This window comes from Schistocerca nitens, chromosome 3, assembly GCF_023898315.1.
Source record: "Schistocerca nitens isolate TAMUIC-IGC-003100 chromosome 3, iqSchNite1.1, whole genome shotgun sequence".
In the NCBI taxonomy this organism is placed as follows: domain Eukaryota; kingdom Metazoa; phylum Arthropoda; class Insecta; order Orthoptera; family Acrididae; genus Schistocerca; species Schistocerca nitens.
This window is the reverse complement of record NC_064616.1, coordinates 370,487,465-370,512,117: the sequence shown is the minus strand read 5'-3', so window position 1 is coordinate 370,512,117 and position 24,653 is coordinate 370,487,465. Positions and strand designations below refer to the sequence as shown.

At 43.7% G+C, this 24,653-nt stretch overlaps 1 protein-coding gene and 1 pseudogene across 1 annotated transcript in view; one reads left to right on the top strand and one right to left on the bottom strand.

Annotated features, from left to right (window-relative positions):
* The window catches only part of LOC126249235 (uncharacterized), a 492,645-nt gene that overhangs the window by 156,161 nt on the left and 311,831 nt on the right, over positions 1–24,653 (bottom strand). The window contains exon 3 of the mRNA XM_049950892.1: positions 18,228–18,366. Coding sequence (XP_049806849.1) covers positions 18,228–18,366 — 139 coding nt within the window. The remainder of the gene's footprint in view (positions 1–18,227; positions 18,367–24,653) is intronic.
* Positions 11,364–11,481, top strand: LOC126250096 (5S ribosomal RNA; annotated as a pseudogene).

Here is a 24,653-nt window from a genome sequence, read left to right as displayed (position 1 = left end):
GTTTTCGAGTTGCTGATTGGAACGTTTAACCACGGCCACTGTCATGGGGGCGGGAATGTTCTGTGTTCGGTTTGTACGGGTGCTCTTGTGGTAGTCGGCTCTCGCTGCTCTGGACAGCCTGCCTTCCGTTGGCTGTCTAATATACTTTTATTTAATTGTAAATGTTTGACGAAGTTTAGAAGTTTCGACTTAAACGTAACTTTCCGAGTACAGTTGTCAATTGAACGTTCTGCGTACAAGCGGACTATGTTGTCTGTCTTGAGCAGTTTTGGCTAAAGGTGACTGTATCGGAGTTACTGTGTGACTTCGCTTGTTAAAATCAATCACTGTACCGTCAGTGATTGTGTGGGTAGCCTTCTTTGTCTCCCTCAGAGGCGCATTTGTATTGCTATGAAGTCTTTAGTCGGGAACAACCAGACCAGGATAATTTGTTTCGGGCTATACTCGCGACATTATCATCACCACGACGGGACGTCGAAGCAACCAGCCATCGCCTCCGGTACGCCAGATCGTGTTCTGGCAGTTAAGAAGACAGTTTGGTAACATATGTCCGCACCACCGGCAGATAGGGATTTTCCTAGGTGATAATCAGAGCTCAGCAGAGTGCGCCTGTTCGTCTTTTTCTAACTTTGTTCTGTCATGGGTGTTCATTGTCTGAGCTCTCACTACTGTAGCAGCAATTAATGTTGGGTTGGCTGTGTGTTTCTCTTAAGATTTGAGTTGCAAGGAATTGGCTCCACATACCACTTCGTCATAAATGTCGCAATCTAGTTTAGGGACAACCTCACCTTCACAGCATTTATTTGAGTATCCAATTTGAGCCAATTTGATGTATTGTAAATGTTTCATTTGTTTTGTTTATTATTTTGATTTTAGTCATAATAAATCATGTTGCTATTTTGGACAGAACTTTCATTCTGTTAATCGGTAGAGCAACCCTTTCATTTCTCACTACGTTAATGAAACGTTCCTTTATTTAACTTATTTATCAAATTAAGTTATTGCAGGTGTCAAACTCTTTTCTACTCCACTTGCAGGGTCGATTACAGTCAGTTCGCGTTTCTTTTTAATCCATGTGCAACAGCAAAAGTCGGAGTTAGAATAGAGGGGAGGGGGGAGGGGCTTAGAGCATCATTTATATATGAAGATTCTAGAAGAATTTAGTGTTAAATACACTGATAGCCCCGGTACCTCGCAATATCAGTTAATGAATATCCTGCAGAACGGCTGGTGTGTGGTTGTAACCACCAAAGTCTCTCCAGCATGGATCTGTACAGTATAACACGACGCATCCCGTAGCTTTTAGAAAGGAAGACAGAGTCTACCGCCCAGTGCTTTGATATGTGGTTGCTACTGGAAACCTGAATAATCTGACATTGGCAATATAAAACACACTGAAAAATGGTAAGAAATGAAGGGTGCTTAGACCCATTACGAAATTGTTCTGCGATGACATTATGCTAGTGAAATTCTGCACTGTGAGGAACAGTATCAAGGCAAAGCCACCGTTTCTCCTACATGGGAATGACAATTTGACGGCAAAAGGAATATTCAAAATCACTATGGAGAAAGAGTAGAAAGTGGAAGTAGCCGACGTTGAACAGAAAGAGTACGTACATTATTGGAACAGAAACGTGTAGACTACTATTATCTTTTAGATTTGGACTTAAAGCAAGATTTTGCTGGGATTTTTTTTAAAAAAACGTGGATAAATGGTGCAATATTATTAGTGTATACCATCAATACGAGACCGCCTCCTATGTAAGAAGCAAAACTTATACAAAAAAAGTGGTTGTAAATATTACGAAGTATGGTCTCAAACTTAGTGTGTGTGTGTGTGTGTGTGTGTGTGTGTGTGTGTGTGTGTGCGTGTGTCGTCATGGTATTACCGGTACATATAGAAACCAAGATTAATAGCAGCCTTAGGCTTTCACTAGCACGCCAAACTCCTGGAATACTTGAGAGTGCAAGGCATTCGATGTTGCATCTTTGTAGATTGTTCTGTGATCATGGCGATCGACATTTTGAGCAACATCTGTAAAGATAACATCATGCATTTATTACGTGCTGTAGAATTATTACATGTCACAGTATAGATAAATGACCAAGCGGGTAATGCCTGAAGGTTTTCCGCGGAGAATTCTGTTGTATACAGACGTCCGCGGATAATTCTGTTGTATACGGAAAAGAAGAAACTCTAGAAAACTAGCGAAATGCAGGAACACCTGCAGAGGATTCACGTTGATGCATTAACTGACAGTTGACCCTCAACACAAAACAAATGTAATATATTGCGTGAAAAAGACAGAAAGGGTCGTTACTGTATGATTACACGGCTGCAGAACAGTCAGTGGAAGCATTCACCTCCAACAAATACCTAGAGTTACGCTCACAGAGCGATTTAAAGTGCAACGACATGATAAAGCAAACTGTAGAAAAGGCAGATGCCAGACTGAGATTCATTGGAAGGTTCGTCATGAAGTGCAGTCCAACGTGTTGCATTACAGGTTCGATTAGTAAGGACGACAGCGTCACAGAGATGATGAACCAACACCGGTGGCAGACTCTCCAATGGAGGCGTTCTGCGTCACGGCGCCATTTATTGTTAAATTTGCGAGAGCGTACATTCCTAGAAGATTCAACCAATATATTGCATCCCCCTACGTACATCTCACGAGAATGTCATGATGGCAAACTTGGAGAGAGTCTTGAGCTCACACGGAGGCTCACCAACAACGGTTCTTCAGGCGAACCATTCGCGACTGGAACAGGAAAGGTGGGAAGTGACAGTGGTTCACGAAGTAACCTCCGCCACCCATCGTAGGTTGGCTTGCGGAGTAGAGATGTAGATGTAAACAGAACAGACTGACCACACTGTGACAGAAGTTTACTGTTACGTCGAAGGGTTGTTGTTTCGTTATTCCTTGCTTGTGCTGTACATTGTAGTGATAGAATAATACAGGTTGTTTCACTGTTATGAGGCTACTTTCATAGAAACAAAGAAGACTTAGGTAACAAATTCAATAAATAATAATTACGTTTTTACTGTATGAAGAGATACATTAGACCAGAGGCCCCCTATACAAAAATACTCAGAAAAATTCCCTAACGAAATTTTGTGAGTGGATTTCGGGTTCACTACGGACTATATGTTCGTACCGTTAGGAAGTTTCCCTCTGCAGTAGCGAAGGCAGACAGAAATAGGGCACTGCATTTCCGGCTAAGACAATGCCGAGCACTCTAACAAGTGTCAAAATCTTGACCTACCTATGGTGATCGTCTGTAGCTGGCCCGTGCAGCTAATTTGATGTATGACGTTAAAAGCAGTGACCCCATTTTGCGCTTTCTAGAACGAAAACTAACAGGTCTCCTATGTGTAACAGCTTCCAACTGTCAGAGTTGGCCGCGGGGTGTGCGTGCGTTTATGTCGGAGTGTGTGTGTGTTTGGCTACTTGATACAGTCGCCGAGCGTGGTACCAACTGGCATTGCGGAGAGCGCATTTCGCGTCGCTTCTAAAACAGAGAAGGTATTACATAAATCTCAATGTCACAGGAATGGGCTATTTGAAGTTATTATTACTGTTATTATTATTGGAACATACTGCATCATTACTCTCACATAATTCGTTTGGGATTTTTTTAAATAAACCCATTATGTAAATTGTTTAGTCGCTATTCAGCGCTAGAAGATGACAATTATAGTTGTGGCAAGAATTTTTCGTAGATTCTCAATCCTTCTTATCTAACATCTACACGTACTCGTGTGTCGATACACTACTCGGTTATGGAATATAATTACGTTTCTTCGGCAATTTTTAGCATTTCCTCACTGCTATAGCTGCTGCAATCACTCGTCTCTGTTACTGTGTATTAAGACGTTGAAATCATCGTCTCTCTGCAAACCGGTAACATCATGATGTCTCACAGACGCACTGCAATGCTGTAGTACCATACATCGTAATACCATTTTTTTGTTTGAGGTATGCTTCTCACATAAGAGGCAGTCTCGTATTGATGTTATACACTAATAATAATTCACGGTTCATCTTCATTACATTAAAAGTTTCAGCAAAATCTTACTTTATGTCGAAATTCAAAAGGTGACAGTCGTCTGTGTGTATCTGTTTCAATAATGTAGACACCTCTTCCATTTTAATGTTAGCTAATTCCAGTTTCTGTTTTTCTCCGAAGTGATTTCCAATATTTCTCTTGCCGTCACATTGTAATTCACATGTAGGAGAAATGGTGGATTTGCTTGACATCGTGTCTCATAGTGCACATATTCACTGGCATAATGTCAGAGTAAAACGGTTCTGTAATCGGTGTAAGCACTTTTCGTTCGTTTCTGACAAGGAGCTTACCAGGTTTTCCAATAATAACCACATACCTTAATATTGGTCGATTGACCTCGTCTTCCTCCCTAATAGCTTTTATTTTTTATTGTTATTTTCATTTCCCCTCGCCCCATGTGGTAGTGGTACAATCAAACCGCTCTTCAGCCAGCAGACATTGTTCTCTAATACGACATACACTCCTGGAAATGGAAAAAAGAACACATTGACACCGGTGTGTCAGACCCACCATACTTGCTCCGGACACTGCGAGAGGGCTGTACAAGCAATGATCACACGCACGGCACAGCGGACACACCAGGAACCGCGGTGTTGGCCGTCGAATGGCGCTAGCTGCGCAGCATTTGTGCACCGCCGCCGTCAGTGTCAGCCAGTTTGCCGTGGCATACGGAGCTCCATCGCAGTCTTTAACACTGGTAGCATGCCGCGACAGCGTGGACGTGAACCGTATGTGCAGTTGACGGACTTTGAGCGAGGGCGTATAGTGGGCATGCGGGAGGCCGGGTGGACGTACCGCCGAATTGCTCAACACGTGGGGCGTGAGGTCTCCACAGTACATCGATGTTGTCGCCAGTGGTCGGCGGAAGGTGCACGTGCCCGTCGACCTGGGACCGGACCGCAGCGACGCACGGATGCACGCCAAGACCGTAGGATCCTACGCAGTGCCGTAGGGGACCGCACCGCCACTTCCCAGCAAATTAGGGACACTGTTGCTCCTGGGGTATCGGCGAGGACCATTCGCAACCGTCTCCATGAAGCTGGGCTACGGTCCCGCACACCGTTAGGCCGTCTTCCGCTCACGCCCCAACATCGTGCAGCCCGCCTCCAGTGGTGTCGCGACAGGCGTGAATGGAGGGACGAATGGAGACGTGTCGTCTTCAGCGATGAGAGTCGCTTCTGCCTTGGTGCCAATGATGGTCGTATGCGTGTTTGGCGCCGTGCAGGTGAGCGCCACAATCAGGACTGCATACGACCGAGGCACACAGGGCCAACACCCGGCATCATGGTGTGGGGAGCGATCTCCTACACTGGCCGTACACCACTGGTGATCGTCGAGGGGACACTGAATAGTGCACGGTACATCCAAACCGTCATCGAACCCATCGTTCTACCATTCCTAGACCGGCAAGGGAACTTGCTGTTCCAACAGGACAATGCACGTCCGCATGTATCCCGTGCCACCCAACGTGCTCTAGAAGGTGTAAGTCAACTACCCTGGCCAGCAAGATCTCCGGATCTGTCCCCCATTGATCATGTTTGGGACTGGATGAAGCGTCGTCTCACGCGGTCTGCACGTCCAGCACGAACGCTGGTCCAACTGAGGCGCCAGGTGGAAATGGCATGGCAAGCCGTTCCACAGGACTACATCCAGCATCTCTACGATCGTCTCCATGGGAGAATAGCAGCCTGCATTGCTGCGAAAGGTGGATATACACTGTACTAGTGCCGACATTGTGCATGCTCTGTTGCCTGTGTCTATGTGCCTGTGGTTCTGTCAGTGTGATCATGTGATGTATCTGACCCCAGGAATGTGTCAATAAAGTTTCCCCTTCCTGGGACAATGAATTCACAGTGTTCTTATTTCAATTTCCAGGAGTGTATTTACCATGAATCTAAAATTATTTTAAAAGATAATTTTGATGGGAGAATGTAAGAAATAACATTAACTTAGTGAAAAGTTTATAAACAGTGATTAAAATTACAGTACAGTACAGTTAAAAACACTTGAAAAACACTTGAACGCTAAAATCGTGAAAAAACGCTTGAAAAACACAGAAGAGACACCTAACATTAAAAACGGAACATTGTACATTGTCAAAACTGGAACAAGATCTGGCGTAGGATGGTAGATTGTTGATGAAAAGAGAGGTGGTGATGAGGACATGACTAGTAGTGAGAAGGCAAGGGTGGCTGTGGTGGGGTTGATTGGGTTGTTTGGGGGACGAGGGCTGTGGTGGACATGGGGAGAAAGGTAGCTGGTATGGGATCTATAAATCTGAACGGAAAAGGGGGCGAGGGACGACAGGGAAGGGGACAAGGAGGTGGTGTGTTATTGGGAGACGAGGAAGAGGGAGGGGGTGGGTGGGAAAAGGGTGGGATGGATTCAGAATTCGTAGGACGGGTATATGTCGGAACAAAGTTCTAGGCCCAGGGGAAGGAGAAGGTTGAAATTCCTTTGGGAGCGGACGTGGAGGGTGTGCAGGAGGAGTGTCGGTCGGATGTGGAGGTAGAGATGCAGGAGCACGCTAGGACTGGAAAGGAGAAGGGACACAATAGCATTGCTGAAGTTGAGTTTGCGGATGGTGTAGGTTATTTGGATGTGTTCAATGTGTGTGAGGTGAGATGGGAATTTTTATGTGTTGGTAAAGGACCCTTGTGGGGGAAAGTTATCGGATGCAGAAAGCGAGACGGAGAGCATGGCGTTTGAGGTCTGGAGGGACTTAGAGAACTTGGGTGTGGCGGATATCTAGGCAACTTTTGCATAGCATGTGGAGGACCTGATAGTTGAAGGATGTCTCCTTTCATACTCTACAGATCCGTGATGGTGGGACTCTGGTGGGTTACAACCACACAGCAGCTGTTCTGTAGGGTATTCATTAGCTGATACTACATGGAAGTGATTGGCACAGGATACTATGGAGTCTTATACAGGCTCCCACTCACGATTCATTCTGTTTGCAGCTATGAATTCTATTGCACTCTTTATCTGGGTTTCAAATGCTGCGGTGTTCTGTCCCAATACATAAGAAGTACAAGTAAAGTTCTGACAGCTCTTAACTAGGGTTAGGTGCGCAAGATGGCTCCAGCAGTGTGACTGCCTGCTTCAAAGAATGCCGCAAGAACCAATTCGACATTGTTTTTTCCACGCCATGCCATGCTCATACGTTGATTTTTGGTGTGACGTCATAAGCGAGTGACTGTATGTGAGATCGCTCTCTAAGTTTTTATATATTTTTAGGTTTCAGATACGTATTTTAACGGTTTTTGTGATAATATTTACTATATAAGTGACTTATTAATGGTTTCTTCATTCACCTCTGCCTTTCTTGTGTTGTGACCTGCTATTTGTGAGTGTTTCGTATCGAGCAACGTAACCTCTTACCTGTGTTTACATGTGGAGGATCTCACAGACTATGGCTACAGAAGAGTGTAAATGAGTGGAACGCTATTTATTTCAACCTTCAGGATGTGTGTTTTTGTTATTGTTTCCTTAGTCTTTTCTATTATGCCTTGCCATAATCAACGTCCTGTGGTTTATCGATTGTACCTGCAGAATATTGAACCATGCCAGATTTGTTGTTGACAGCATGGGCGCCTTCTCCTGGCTGGAATGCCAACTGTAGGCGGTTACGCCGTGAACTCTGCTACGTGAGCAGGTTCTCGTACAAGTAACTCAAAATTATTCTTTGTCTTGTAGTTTCTGGATGTTTTTGCCATTTTAGAGACTTTTAGTCTTTCATTCTACCGTATTCTGCTAAAGTCAGATGATAAAATTGGAACTTAATATAATTGTGAAAAAATATAAACGCTTTTACTAAAATGTTTTTAGGCAGGCTTCGTGACCCACATGATCCCCTGCACCTCGCTCCCCTCCCACTTGAAACCGTGCTGTCCACAAGACGTGAGACGAGCAGCTTGGCCGAGCGTTATCATTTTTTGGGATGAATTTAGTACTTCTTGTCACTTCTTTCTTCTTTTTCCTAGCTTTCATCTCGTATCTTCACGGGGTCTGCATGTTACGATTTTGCAATGTTAGTCCAGAGGGTGAGCAGATGCCCGTCCTGTCACCACCCTCACCACCGCTCCCCCGGGGCGGAATTTATGTACACAAGCTGTCTGTGTCTAGTGAGGGCCCTCTTGAAAGAGTGCGAACGGGCTCTAAATGTTTGGGAAGCGTCTAACTGAGGTGGGACGAGGGTACCAGCCCGGCATCCACCTACTCGCACGTGGCAAATTGTGTAGTCACCGCATACAGGCTGACCGGTTCATCGGTACACCGAGCGGATTCGATCCGCGGCCGCCGCGCCTTCGCAAATCTCGGAAGCGGCGTGCTAACGCGTGTGGCTATCCGGGCAGTTTGAGTACCTGTTGACACGTGATAAATCAGGATTCCGACTCCATTGCTTAAATTCCTCAACGCGAACTTCAAGATGATTAATTTGAAACAAACATGTCCGTCTTCTTTTCCCTCTGTGTCCAATATGAACAAGTGCTTCGTCTCAAACGACTTCGTCGTAGACGGAATGTTACTATAGTCCTCCTTCCTATTACAAAATGTTCAAATGTGTGTGAATTCCTAAGGGACCAAACTGCATAGGTCATTGGTCCCTAGACTTACTCACTACTTAAACTAAGTTAAACTAACTTATGCTAAGAACAACACACACATCCATGCCCGAGGGAGGACTCGATCCTCCGTCGGGAATGGCCCTTCCTTTTACTTTCCATGGATGTGTCCTCAGATTTCGCCTGTCGTAAGAGTTTATTGATTCTGTTTTGTAGTCTTGGGTCTGAGGAGCAGATGAAACGCGCGAGTGCCCCGATTTGCTTTCAGAGGGTTACAGTCCTTTCATTACACTTACAAATCATCCAAGATTCTCTCCAAGTACAGTAAAGGCAAGGGCTAGAGTTATATACTTCACATGGTTACATTAATATATGGAAACACAGGGAAATAAACTCGTAGTTTACACCAAATAAAAAGATATGCTGCCTTTTTGGATTACATCGGAGTGTTGCTAAGGCAGACGGCCGTGCGTCACTGACAAGGGGAGGCCACGACGTTTGGAACGCGGATTTCCTGCAAACTTGGTACACTCGTGGTACTCTGTGAGGACAACATAGCTGGCACGGTAGCTCAGCGTGTTCGGTCAGAGGGTTAGCTACCCTCTGTAATAAAAAAATTGAGTTAATCGATCAACAACGAACTTAAACGGATGTCTTACGACGTGTCCGCCCTGAACAGATGCAACGAACAAAATGAGATGGAAAAAAAAAAAGCGTGTTCCGTCAGAGCGTTAGCTTTCCTTTCTAATAAAAGACTTGAGCGAACGGACCACCGAATAAACTGAATGGGTATCATCGGACGTCCGCCCTGAATAAATTCAACGGATAATATAGAACAATTTTTTTTTAAGTGGTTGGCGTTTAAGCCGCTGGATCGCTGGATCGAGTTCCATTCGTCGGTTTTTTTTTTATTTTCAACACAGTCATTTTCTTTATTATTTATATTACAGTTGATATAATGGGGAAAATACGTGTAATCGGATGAACTTATAAAATTTACAATCTTATTTGACAGTCTACAAATTTTTATTATCACAAATAATGTCATATTCATAACTATCGACTAGTAAATGGCCAAACGCATAAAGTGATACTGAAAATGTATGCTTGTCCGTGATTTGAGAAATCCCTAATACCTGGAAGGAGCCCGAAACGACTTGTTACCTCCAAGTTTTGACCGGCACAGACGGCTTTCGAAAGATGTACAATTAATCGTCTCTTTCGACTTTACGAATACAAGTTGCAGAATGGTATTTTTCGTAAAAACGTGGAAAACAAAATGTTAAACGGCACCAGCTGCATTGAATAAATGCTATGTTTGCGCATACGCAAGGTCTTTTGACGTTTTCCATGGAAAACCAAACATTTTCAAAAACCTCTCTTTCAGACGATAGTTTGGAAGCAAACCATGCATAACGCAGTATTTCCTTAAAAATCGGCGCTGATAATTGGTTATGCAGTATAGAGTTTATTTTAATAGCGTCTTCCAAGAAGCAATTTCTCGTTCTCTTTCGATTAAATACGAACAGTTTTGAAGACACGAACAAGCATACATTTTCAGTATCACTTTATGCGATTGGTCGTTTACAAGTCGATAGTTGTGAATATTATATTATTTGTGATAATAAAAATTAGTAGACTGCCAAATAACAATGATAATTTAATAAAAGTCCATCCGATTACACGTATTTTTCCCATTATATAAATTGTAATGTAAACAGTAAAGAAAATGACTGTGTTGAAAATAAAAAAATACTGACGAACGGAACTCGATCCAGCGATCTAGCGGCTTGAACGCCAACACTTAAAAAAAAAAAAATTTTTTTCTATGTTGTTCGCTGAATTTGTTCAGGGCAGACCTCCGATGACACCCGTTCAGTTTTTTCGTACATCCGTTCGCTCAGTTTTTTTATTAAAAAAGGAGAGCGGACGCTCTGACCGAACACGCTGAGCTACCGTGCCGACACCACTCAGCTGCAGCCGCTTTATGGTTAAAATGGCCGCGCACAGATATATATCTGACGACCGAAATTATCTCGCGATTTTCTCAGTAACGCTTGAGTAGTACGCGCTACTGCTTACATATTTTGCTGTCCTCACGGATTACTACGAGTGTACGAAGTTTAGCCGTGGCGTACCTCATTCCATCCAGAGCGCTGTAAAGAAATGAGTTCTAAGTGCCTTAATTATATTGTAGCTTCGTAACGTATCGTACGACATTAGCAATGCGGTGGCTGTGATGTGATAGTGCACAAAGGAATAAGAGCTTCACCATTCGAACAAATGCAATTAGTTTGCTAGCAAGGCACGAGCTCTCAAAACACTTTCCGAGATGAATGAAACATACTTTAAAATTTTGTATAGTGTCTGTCTTTGTCCCCAGATTTCTAAGAATGAGATTGAAATATTTTCCCGTTGTGGCCCAGTTATTCACTTTAATAGGTCATGAAACAACATAAGTCAGGTGCATAATTTTAGATTTTTATCACATAATTTATTCCTCAGTTTGAAATGAATTTTATAATATAGCTGATGATGACAATGAGTTTTAGCATCCGTTCAAGCGAATATCTAAGAACTACGTGTCACTGTTATACAGTTTGTTCTAAAACAGGGTGCGGCAGCTACGACAGGCCCCTCCAAGTATACCAAGATCGAGTAAATTATTATGACAAATTATTATGACACGGACTTTGTTTTTTATATGAAAGTAGTAGACGAGAGGCCAACGGCCTTGCCTCAGTGGTAACACCGGTTCCCGTCAGATCACCGAAGTTAAGCGCTGTCGGGCTGGGCTAGCACTTGGATGGGTGACCATCCGGTCTGTCGAGCGCTATTGGCAAGCGGGGTGCACTCAGCCCTTGTGAGGCGAACTGAGGAGCTACTTGATTGAGAAGTAGTGGCTCCGGTCTCGGAAACTGACATACGGCCGGGAGAGCGGTGTGCTGACCACATGCCCCTCCATATCCGCATCCAGTGACGCCTGTGGGCTGAGGATGACACGGCGGCCGGTCGGTACCTTTGGGCCTTCATGGTCTGTTCGGGAGGAGTTTAGTTTTTTAGTTTAGTAGAGGAGAGAGTCTTCTAAGAGGACTTCAGCAACATAATTTGTGTGAAACTGGATCAAGTAATAACAACTTCTCTCCCGCTGTCACGAGAAGAGATCCCACAAACTTCTGCCCTACTGTATCATATGTATAGCAGACATGTAACCCAGATACGGTTTGTATGCTTACCTGTTCTCTCGAAGCCTATCAGTCTATGCTCTAGTGTTACAGTGACGACGCAACATGCTCGTGAAGGTATTCAGACTTTCGCAATGCACAAGACAGTCGAAATAATTTGATACGGTTTACGTTTACGACGAATATCGCCAAACTGTAAGAGCGGTGGTGCGGTTGTATATCGATAAATATACCGATCAAGTCAAGTCCTAACGATCTGTCTTTGCAAACATTATAAAAAAAAGTTCAATAAATGTGAAGTAGGGAGAATAAATTGCGCAGATGAAAAAGATACGGTAACTGTCGAGAAAATTACAACTAACATTTAAACTTTTCCGCAGATATTGCCCTACAATTCGTAAATATTTAAAGAAACCGGACAAGTGCGTGTATGATTCATGCTCTAAGGGTTCTGTACAAACTTAATTACGTAGGTTGGAACTTAAATAGTGGCAACACTGCTGTGGAGACACTATGCAATGGAATCTACTATTGTCGCTGATAGCACACGTTGTTGACATACCTACCTTACCTCCGAGCAAATGGACTCGCCCGTCCCACGTCACCGTGCGCACAATCGAGGGAAACACAGTCACTTGTCTAACATAACGGTGTTACTATGTTTTCGAGACAGGAACAACGGAGTTGGGTGAAGATTGAATGTGCCAGAGGTGGTACAGCACGACAGTGTCATCAAGGTCTTCAAGAGGCGTGCGGGGAATCGGCATTGCCGTACAGAACAGTGGCACGTTGAGTAAAAGCCTTCAACAAATGTCGGCAAACTGTGGCAGACATGCATCGGGCAGGTCGTCCTAGCGTCTCTGAAGAAGTGCATGCTGTTACCGCGTTAGTGGACAGTGATTGACGGCATACGATTCGTGAGCTCGCCCACGAAACCGGATTAGCGCATACGACTGCGCTTCACATCCTGTAGGAACGCCAGGGCATGCGAAAAACTGCATCATTAGGGGTTCCGCATGACTTGATGGAAAAGCAGAAATGGATGCGTTACGACGCTGCTCAGACGCACTTGGACCGCTATGAGCGCAAAGGAGAGGCTTTCTTACACCGTATCGTAACACTGGATGAGACATTGGCCACATCGTACGAGCCAGAACTGAAACGCCAATCCAAAGAATGGCGTCATTATGGGTCGCCGCGAAAGTCGAAAGTGCGTCAGAGCCCCAGTATGGTAAAAGTTATGGTGATTCTCGTGTACGACTGTGATGGTGCTATCCTAACGCCCTACGTTCCCCACGGCAGACCATCAATGCATAGGATTACTGTACGTTTTTCGAGCATCACCTGCAACCAGCTTTGCGAGAGAAGCGACGACACTTTCTGCGCAACCCACCCATCATTTTGCACGAGAATGCGCGGGCGCATACAGCGCAAGCTGTAGCTGCCCTGTTCGGTCGATGGGACTGGGAAGTACTGTACCACCCACCATACTCCCTGGACTTAAGTCCTTGTGACTTTGATTTGATTCCGAAGATGAAGGAACCACTTCGTGGCATTCGCTTCAGAACTGTTCCAGGGATTCGACAGGCAGTAGACCGCTCCATCTGCACCATCAACAGAACAGGCTCCGCTAACGGTATACTACGCCTTCCACATCGCTGGCAACGGGTTCTACACAACACTGATTACTATTTTGAAGGACAGTAACAGGTGCAAACATGTAACTCTTTTGTATCGGTTGTGAATAAATAGTTGCCACTATTTAAGTTCCAACCCTCGTATGAATATACACTACTGGCCATTAAAATTGCTACACCATGAAGATGACGTACTACAGACGCGAAATTTAACCGACAAAAAGAAGATGCTGTGATATGCTAATGATTAGCTTTACGGAGCATTCACACAAGGTTGACGCCGGTGGCGACACCTACAACGTGCTGACATGAGGAAAGTTTTCAACCGATTCCTCATACACAAACAGCAGTTGTCCGGCGTTGCCTGGTGAAATGTTATTGTGATGCCTCGTGTAACGAGGAGAAATGCGTACCATCACGTTTCCGACTTTGATAAAGATCGGATTGTAGCCTATCGCGATTGCGGTTTATCTTATCGCGACATTGCTGCTCGCGTTGGTAGAGATCCAATGACTGTTAGCAGAATATGGAATCGGTGAGTTCAGGAGGATAATACGGAACGCCGTGCTGGATCCCAATGGCCTCATATTACTAGCAGTCGAGAGACGGGCATCTTATCCGCATGGCTCCCGTGCAGCCACGTCTCGACCCCTGAGTCAACAAATGGGGACATTTGCAAGACAACAACCATCTGCACGAACAGTTAGACGACGTTTGCAGCAGCATGGACTATCAGCTCGGATACCATGGCTGCGGTTACCCTTGACGCTGCATCACAGACAGGAGCGCCTGCGATGGTGTACTCAACGACGAACCTGGGTGCACGAATGGCAAAACGTCATTTTTACGGATGAATCCAGGTTCTGTTTACAGCATCGTGATGGTCGCAATCGTGTTTGGCGACATTGCGGTGAACGCACATAGGATGCATGTTTTCTTCATCGCCATACTGGCATATCACCCGGCGTGATGGTATAGGGTGACATTGGTTACACGTCTCGGTCACCTCTTGTTCGCATTGACGGCACTTTGAACAGTGGACGTTACATTTCAGATGTGTTAAGACCCGTGGCTCTACCCTTCATTCGATCCCTGGGAAACCCTACATTTCAGCAGGATAATGCACGACCGCATGTTGCAGGTCCTGTACGGGCCTTTCTGGATATAGAAAATGTTCGACTGCCGCCCTGGCCAGCACATTCTCCAGATCTCTCACCAATTGAAAACGTCTGGTCAATGGTGGCCGAGCAACTGGCTCCTCACAATACGCCAGTCACTACTCTTGATGAACTGTGGTATCGTGTTGAAGCTGCATGGTCAGCTGTACCTGTACACGCCATCCAAGCTCTGTTTGACTCAATGCCCAGGCATATCAAGGCCGTTATTACGGCCAGAGGTGGCGAATAGACGAGCCAGTGTTGAGCAACTGACCGCCCGGCTGAGCCAAAGGGCTACCAACAGCGTCTCATCAACGACCGCTCAAACAGTTCCGGAAATATCTGAGGTTAACAGCTTAGCTGAATCATCGATATATATAAACGCACAGGGTGAAGAAAAATTTGCGCACTCGGAACTTGCAACGCGATTCCTCACAAAAATGTCTCTCACAAAATTTCGTCGTGTGACTATTTCCTCCAGTAAATGGACATTCAAGAGTGTCAGTGTGACAACACTGTAATCACATGTACAGTAACTACCGCTGTCAGTCAGGGCTGTGCAGTTGGTGCAGTGGATAGCGTTTTGAGTTAGCATGCAGGAGGTCGAGGGTTCGATTTTGGGTAGAAGCATATTTATATTCATTTGCTAAATGTGGTCTGCGTGGTACGATATCTGGTGTCTTAATCGCCATATAGTGATAACAGTGGGTATTCTACAAAACATTTGCACATACATACCAAGAACACAGAAATGGAAGTACAATTATTTTCATTGGTCAGCTTTTAAAGAAGCCTTATGCGGGTTGTGGACGTGAATTGTTTCACACCACTACATCTACTAGATTCCAAACTTGTTTCTGTGTACCCTCCCCCAATGGTTCCATCGATTAGTACCAAGTATTAGTCTTGCCACATTCAAGTCCATTACATTTCGTTATAGCCTTATATCACTGGCAGGGCTAGCAAAATGCCTTGCAAATAATTTCCATGGACGTACTTTGTAAACGTCGTATACATGTGGCTTAAAACGGTGTATACTACAGGATTATATGGCAGAATGAAATTGGCAAATAAAAACAAATACGCCTCGGCCAAGAATCGAACCCCGACCTCCCTATGCTAACCGAAAATGCTATCCAATGCATCAACTGCACAGCACTACTGCTGCCTCCTAACAGAAGTGGTTACCGTACATGTGATTACGGTGTTTCCAGATTGCCAATCTTTAACGCCCATTTACTGACGATAATATGCGCATGACGAAATTTTGTGAGAGACATTTTTGTATTGCTAGTATGCGAGGAATCGCGCAGTGAATTCCGAGTGAATTTTTTGCACGGTATATGGAAACATTCCACGTGGGAAAAATATATCTAAAAACAAAGATTCTGTAACTTACCAAACGAAAGCGTTGGTACGTTGATAGAAACACACACATATCCATCTGCACATATACAGACACAAGCAGACATATGTAAGGCTTGTGTCTGTATATGAGCGGATGGATATGTGAGTGTGTGTGTGTGTGTGTGTGTGTGTGTGTGTGCGAGTGTATACCTGTCCCTTTTCCCCCCAAGATAAGTCTTTCCGCTCCCGGGATTGGAATGACTCCTTACCCTCTCCCTTGAAACCCACATTCTTTCGTCTTTCCCTCTCCTTCACTCTTTCCTGATGAAGCGACCTTGGGTTGCGACAGCTCGAAATTTGTGTGTGTGTTTGTTATTGTTTCTATCAACGTAACAACGCTTATATATATATATATATATATATATATATATATATATATATATATGTATATATATATATATATGGTGTTACAAAAAGGTACGGCCAAACTTTCAGCATACATTCCTCACACACAAATAAAGAAAAGATGTTATGTGGACGTGTGTCCGGAAACGCTTAATTTCAATGTTAGAGCTCATTTTAGTTTCGTCAGTATGTACTGTAGTTCCTCGATTCACCGCCAGTTGGCCCAATTGAAGGAAGGTAATGTTGACTTCGGTGCTTGTGTTGACATGCGACTCGTTGCTCTACAGTACAAGCATCAAGCACATCAGTACGTAGCATCAACAGGTTAGTGTTCATCACGAACGTGGTTTTGCAGTCAGTGCAATGTTTACAAATGCGGAGTTGGTAGATGCCCATTTGATGTATGGATTAGCACGGGGCAATAGCCGTGGCGCGGTACGTTTGTATCGAGACAGATTTCCAGAACGAAGGTGTCCCGACAGGAAGACGTTCGAAGCAATTGATCGGCGTCTTAGGGAGCACGGAACATTCCAGCCTATGACTCGCGACTGGGGAAGACCTAGAACGACGAGGACACGTGCAATGGACAAGGCAATTCTTCGTGCAGTTGACGATAACCCTAATGTCAGCGTCAGAGAAGTTGCTGCTGTACAAGGTAACGTTGACCACGTCACTGTATGGAGAGTGCTACGGGAGAACCAGTTGTTTCCGTACCATGTACAGCGTGTGCAGGCATTATCAGCAGCTGATTGGCCTCCACGGGAACACATCTGCGAATGGCTCATCCAACAATGTGTCTATCCTCATTTCAGTGCAAATGTTCTCTTTACGGATGAGGCTTCATTCCAACGTGATCAAATTGTAAATTTTCACAGTCAACATGTGTGGGCTGACGAGAATCCGCACGCAATTGTGCAATCACGTCATCAACACAGATTTTCCGTGAACGTTTGGGCAGGCATTGTTGGTGATGTCTTGATTGGGCCCCATGTTCTTCCACCCACGCTCAATGGAGCACGTTATCATGATTTCATACGGGATACTCTACCTGTGCTGCTAGTACATGTGCCTTTACAAGTACGACACAACGTGTGGTTCATGCGCAATGGAGCTCCTGCACATTTCAGTCGAAGTGTTCGTACGCTTCTCAACAACAGATTCGGTGACCGATGGATTGGTAGAGGCGGACCGATTCCATGGCCTCCACGCTCTCCTGACCTCAACCCTCTTGACTTTCATTTATGGGGGCATTTGAAAGCTCTTGTCTGTGCAACCCCGGTACCAAATGTAGAGACTCTTCGTGCTCGTATTGTGGACGGCTGTGATACAATACGCCATTCTCCAGGGCTGCATCAGCGCATCAGGGATTTCATGCGACGGAGGGTGGATGCATGTATCCTCGCTAACGTAGGACATTTTGAACATTTCCTGTAACAAAGTGTTTGAAGTCGCGCTGGTACGTTCTGTTGCTGTGTGTTTCCATTCCATGATTAATGTGATTTGAAGAGAAGTAATAAAATGAGCTCTAATATGGAAGGTGAGCGTTTCCGGACACATGTCCACGTAACATATTTTCTTTCTTTGTGTGTGAGTAATGTTTCCTGAAAGTTTGACCGTACCTTTTTGTAACACCCTGTATATGTGTGTGTGTGTGTGGTTGTGTGTGTGTGTGTGTGTGTGTGTGTGTGTGTGTGTGTGTGTGCGTGCGTGCGTGCGTGCGTAGGGAGGAGGAAAAGCGAGTGAAAAGGGATCAATAGTTGTTAGGGAAGCGTTATAACTAGATTAATGTTAAAACTTTGTGATTCTATTATTCTTAACCTGAGTCGTCCCCTACAAAGTGCATGTTGGACTACTCACTTGCACATCTCGTCAATGTCGCGCTTGTTGTCCGGGAAGACGAGGTGTGCCTGCGTGAGTAGAGGGCGAGCCATGTTGAGGCACGGCAGGTACTTCTCCCTCTCGCACAGCTCCACCCTCTGCGCCGCCAGGTCCCCCGCTGGAAATGACCAACATACATCTCTCATCTCTGCAATTGACAGTATAGCATCTTTCATCACTGCTGCAGAACAAAAAGTTAAGAGCGGTAAAGATACTTCTGAATGAATCTTTCACTCTGCCGTTAGGTGTGCGCTTCCTGGTAGATTAAACGTATGTGCCGGACCGAGACCCTAGCCTGGAACCTTGTTTTTCGCGGACAGTTCACTTATCAGATGAGCTACCTTTCTTTTCTTTACGTTCATTTTTATTAACTCTAGTGTTTTTAAAAGTTTATTCAGCTTTTTTTTACAAAACTCCAATGTAGGTAGTATGTGTGTGAGTAACAAATAAATGTTTCATGTAGAGCAAAACCGAAGTATATATTGCTCAGAATGAGAATACGCAAGTAATTCGACCTTATAACTGCAGTTGGTGAAACCAGAATTTATGGGATAGGTACCTAAAATTCAATTTTCGCAATTACATTTGGAAAACCAAGTTAATTCAACTTCTTTTTGAAAGTCATTTTCACTATGATTCTTGAGAGCTAAGATTGCTGTGTCTGCTCTCTCTTTTTCCGTCAGTATCCTTAAATATATTCTCGATGAGTGCACGTGAGGTTCGTCTTCAATAAATCCAAATCTAGAGCTACAATTTTGCAAGGTTTTTCAGTCTTGTCGTTTTTATCTGCTGCGGCATTCTGAGGGAGACTTCCCACTAAAAATAATAAAATAAGAGGGCAAAGAAAAAATGAAAGTATAAAAATATGTTATCTATACATTAACGTATTAAGCACCACTATAAAGAAGTTTGGCCAACGGGCTTGCCACAGTGGTAACACCGGTTCCCGTCAGATCACCGAAGTTAAGCGCTGTTCGGCTGGGCTAGCACTTGGTTCAAATGGTTCAAATGGCTCTGAGCAATATGGGACTTAACTGCTCAGGTCATCAGTCCCCTAGAACTTAGAACTACTTAAACCTAACTAAGCTAAGGACATCACACAGATCATGCCCGAGGCAGGATTCGAACCTGCGACCGTAGCAGTCGAGCGGTTCCGGACTGAAGCGCCTAGAACCTCGCGGCCACCTTGGGCTGGCACAGCGCTAATGTGCGCTGGTATGTGTTATGTATGTAAACCAAATGGACCTGATTTATAAGGGGAGAAACAGTTTTTTCGCTAAGTGTCGTATACGACACTGCCTTCGACATGTGTCCTTGTTTTCCATCTTGTCGCAGGAAGGCTAGGAATGAAATGTACTGGAACAATATCTTTCGAAGAAACGATCTTAGGGCCATCCTCCTGCACGAGGAGAAATGCAGGTCAAGTATCCTGTTGACCCTGGAGCGGAGCTGTCCTACGGCTCTTTCCATTTTGCTTTTTTAAAGGCTCTTGTTAATATTAGGGACAAAACTAAAACGTGCTATGAATTGGGTGACCCTATATTCACGTTCATATACTATTTTAGATAATGGGGCGTTATGTAATCTATATAGCATTGACCGGCTATAAAGCTGCCTTTTATGCTGTAGAGGCTGGGAAGAAGATCTTTGAACAATCAAATCTGTGGTAGCTGGTTTCCTATAAATGTCATAATCAAAAGAATTCCTTGACCCAGTCACCGATACATAAAAAATGGTTCAAATGGCTCTGAGCACTATGGGACTTAACATCTGAGGTTATCAGTCCCCTAGAACTTAGAACTACTTAAACCCAACTAACCTAAGGACATCACACACATCCATGCCCGAGGCAGGATTCGAACCTGCGACCGTAGCGGTCGCGCGGTTCCAGACTGTAGCGCCTAGAACCGCTCGGCCACTCCGGCCGGCACCGATACATCCCTAAATGGTAAAGTCCCATTTACACAATGTGCGATTGTGAATTGTACATGCTCATTGAAACCATTAAGATGATGGAGAAAATCGTGACACTCTATAGCAGAACCGCTATATAAAAGAAAGATGTCATGAATATAGCGTGACCATAGAAGGAATTTACTGTAGTACACAGATACCTCAATGCAAATCCTAGGTTCTAGATTAGTCATAAAAAAAATTGCCAAACGAAATTGTGAAAGGGAACCCACAGTCAGGCCATAGTTCTGAGCGCAGACCTAAAAACAGTTGAAATTTAAAACTAAATCCAAGACTGCAAGACATCCTCCACCTTCTCTAGCGGTCTATCACTATAATGCTCCAGATTGTCCCTAACAATATTTTTAACTAGATCCATGAGGATATTTAATACATGTTAGTGACATCTAATAAGCCCATGGGGGGAAGTTTGGTAACCAATTCCTCTCTGTCAGGGATACTGAGACGAAACGGCTGTTTGAAATTTTTGCCTAAATACTCGGCAAAATAATTTTCAATGAGATAATCTGGTCCGCCGGCCGAAGTGACTACGGTCGCAGGTTCAAATCCTGCCTCGGCATGGATGTGTGTGATGTCCTTAGGTTAGTTAGGTTTAAGTAATTCTAAGTTCTAGGGGACTGATGACCTCAGAAGTTAAGTCCCATTGTGCTCAGAGCCATTTGAACCTTAATCTGGTCCACTTTTTCGTTAGCAATCGGGCAGATAGGAAACCCAGGTTTATGTATCTTTACAACTCCAAGTAATCTGGGGGCACTGGGATTCATAGATGCCAAAGTACGTCTTTTATACTGATCAGGGAAAATTTTTAAAGCTCTCGAAGTCTTCTTTACGCTAGCTAGATATTTAGAGGTTAAGGTAAATCTAGTTTTTTTGATACTATTGGCTTCAAAGAACTTATGCACTTTGCTTACGTAATGCTTTTCACAAATAAGTACTGCTGCTTTAGATTTATCAGCAAAGTACTACAAGGGCCTCCTTGTCTGACAATTTTTCGTTAATACCAACTATAATACCCCATACCATCGGGATGACACCAGATAATTTTATTAAAATACACCGCCACTCCATTTCGTAGAGCTGTTGTCAAGAAACGTCCATCTAGGACTGACACAACATGGGCCACTAAGCTATAAATCAGTTGCTATGAGGCAGCCTGGTGTGAATTATGGACTAGACTTCTATTATGCCGTTTCATCTAGTGCTGGCCAGAAAAGAACATAATTAGATTTACCGTCTTAGGACAGACTGAAACTCACAATACATAGTAGAATTTTCACCATGGTATTTCGACACACTTAGGAGCCTGTTAAGTTTGTATTGGTGGCATCTAGCTAAGCCCTTTCCTAGTTGCTGAATATACATATCAATATGCTCACTGATACAAAGAAAAAGTTTGCCACTCAGCATCTGAAAAAGTAGCAAATGAGACACATACAAATTCTTAAGTACACTATTTTCCTTTACATACTGCATTCGTACTTCATCCCGTAAATTGAAGAACATAATATAGGCCGGCCGCTGGTGGCCGAGCGGTTCTGGCGCTACAGTCTGGAACCGCGCGACCGCTGCGGTCGCAGGTTCGAATCCTGCCTCGGGCATGGATGTGTGTGTTGTCCTTAGGTTAGTTAGGTTTAAGTAGTTCTAAGTTCTAGGGGACTTATGACCTCAGCAGTTGAGTCCCACAGTGCTCAGAGCCATTTGAACCATTTTTTTTTTTTTTGAAGAACATAATAGTATGTTACATGGATCCCGACAGCAAAATATTCCAACTGAACATGTGTTTACATAGTTGGGAGTCACCTTATGTGTTATACACATTTTATTAAACCTAATGTTTGCTACCACTTTTGCAAGAAATTCCTTGAAATTTAATTATTTATAAAATGCCCTTTTTACCGAGCCTGGCAGCCTTGAACATAATAATTTACTGGACAGGAATCTACAGCCAAACTTTTGCACATTGAATAAAAGCCGCTGCAGCTGTTGTATATCCATTATTAAAGATACGACCGGTTCCGTAATTTAAATTACATCCTCAGGTGCAAATCTGAATAAAATTAAGGAGAAGACCGTAAACAATATTACGCATGACCCTATCACAGTGATACAAAGTGTCCGCAACACAGAATATCTAAATAATAGTGGTCAAGCCAATTTTACACTCAGATCGCAAACTATTCTTCAAAATCAGAAATTTAGCAAAAAGTGATTGTAGTGAATTAAAACGCGGCAATGTAAAAAGAAAAAGAGCCGTAGGGCTGCTCCACCCCTAGGCCAACAGGATATTTCATCCACATTAGTCCCCTGCAGGAGATTGACCCAAGAATCGTTTCTCATCATAAGATTACGTACTATGGAACTGTTTCAAATAGAGTCGGTATACAGTTGACTACAAAAGACATTGTCCCAGCATATTTCCCTCCTAGGAATAGTGGGCTGAGGTATAAACGCAGGGCGAGGACGAAACGAGAGAGCAAGATGTCGTCAGGTATTTACATCATCACCTGTGATAATTGCTATATAGGTATATAGGCCAAACTGGAAGGTCCATTGAAGTTCGGTTTAAGAAACGTATTTCTTTTTCGGGTTCCAGTTCTGCTTTGAGTTCACATTCATCCGAAACGAGGTCACTGAGTATTCAATATAACATCTGGTCTTAAGAATACTGCATTCGGAACACAAGGGTAACGTTCTTAACATCTTAGAAGAGATGGAGAACTTTGGTGCGTTAAGAATATCTTCAAACCAGACACTTAATTCTGTAACTGGATTAAGGTATAAATCCATTTTGGCTAAGTTTGATTACTTAAATGTGCAGCCAGGTTCATTCGCCCTCTCCACTTTATTTTCCTTTATGCCTTTACTAGGGCTATTCTCCTTTTTGAAAAAAAATTTAAGATTTTTTAATTTTTTAAGAATTTTTGAGATATTTTAATTGTAAATGTTACTTTTATAAATGGCGCAAAACAGGTTCTAAGCTTTTATCCATATGTCTTGAATTGTTAACATGACATTTGCTATCTTTATCAGCATGTTTATTTTTGTGCGCCCGGTTACAAGCGTTTACGTACAGTATATCGGATGTCATTTAGCATCCAGCGTGCCCCGCTTCCGTCGGGGCCTATGTTTTGACAGCCTTTCACTTCGTGTATGGCAGCCGCAGAGCTCCGTCCCGGCGCGGGCTCAGCTGAGGTACTGTCTGCCCTATGTTCGTCTTTCTGCCCCCTCCCCTCCTCCTCCCTCCCCTAATTCCAGTGCTTTTTATAATCTTTTCCCTCGTCCCATTTGTTGTCAGATTCTAGTTTTACTGCCGTGTTTTAATCCATGATTATCGCTTTTTTCGAACTTCCCCTAATTTTAAAGGAAGTATTCAGTCTTGCGGACATTTTTTATCACAGTGATATGATCTTGGCGTAATATTGTTTACAGTCTCTTTTTTTTTTCCTTTTACTCAGGCTGACGATATAATTTAAGTTACGAAACCAGGTGTGCTTTTAATAAAAGTTTTTTTCAACATGTAAGTCACATTCAGGCATAAGTAGAGTACTATTTAACAAAAGTCTATTCTAATAATTATATCTTGATAATTACCGTATGAATTTTCTGTTGGTCTGTAAGTTACACTAGTATGAAACCACCAGGAATTAATTTAAGACTAATTAATGACATCTGCAAGCCACTGCTTAGAAACTTCACGCCGTGCTCAGCTTGGTGGACCTCTAATTGTTATTTTTCTTTCTGTCTGTCTTGTACCGTTTATGGATGAACCCATTCATCAGATGCATTTAGCTTTTACTGATAAAGTAATAGCAGTGATTATACAGAGTGTTACAAAAAGGTACGGCCAAACTTTCAGGAAACATTCCTCACGCAAAAAGAAAGAAAATATGTTATGTGGACATGTGTCCGGAAACGCTTACTTTCCATGTTAGAGCTCATTTTATTACTTCTTTTCAAATCACATTAATCATGGAATGGAAACACACAGCAACAGAACGTACCAGCGTGACTTCAAACACTTTGTTACAGGAAATGTTCAAAATTTCCTCCGTTAGCGAGGATACATGCATCCACCCTCCGTCGTATGGAACCCCTGATGCGCTGATGCAGCCCTGGAGAATGGCGTCCACTGCCGTCCACAAAATACGAGCACGAAGAGTCTCTACATTTGGAACCAGGGTTGCGTAGACAAGAGCTTTCAAATGCCCCCATAAATGAAAGTCAAGAGGGTTGAGGTCAGGAGAGCGTGGAGGCCATGGAATCGGTCCGCCTCTACCAATCCATCGGTCACCGAATCTGTTGTTGAGAAGCGTACGAACACTTCGACTGAAATGTGCAGGAGCTCCATCGCGCATGAACCACACGTTGTGTCGTACTTGTAAAGGCACATGTTCTAGCGGCACAGGTAGAGTATCCCGTATGAAATCATGA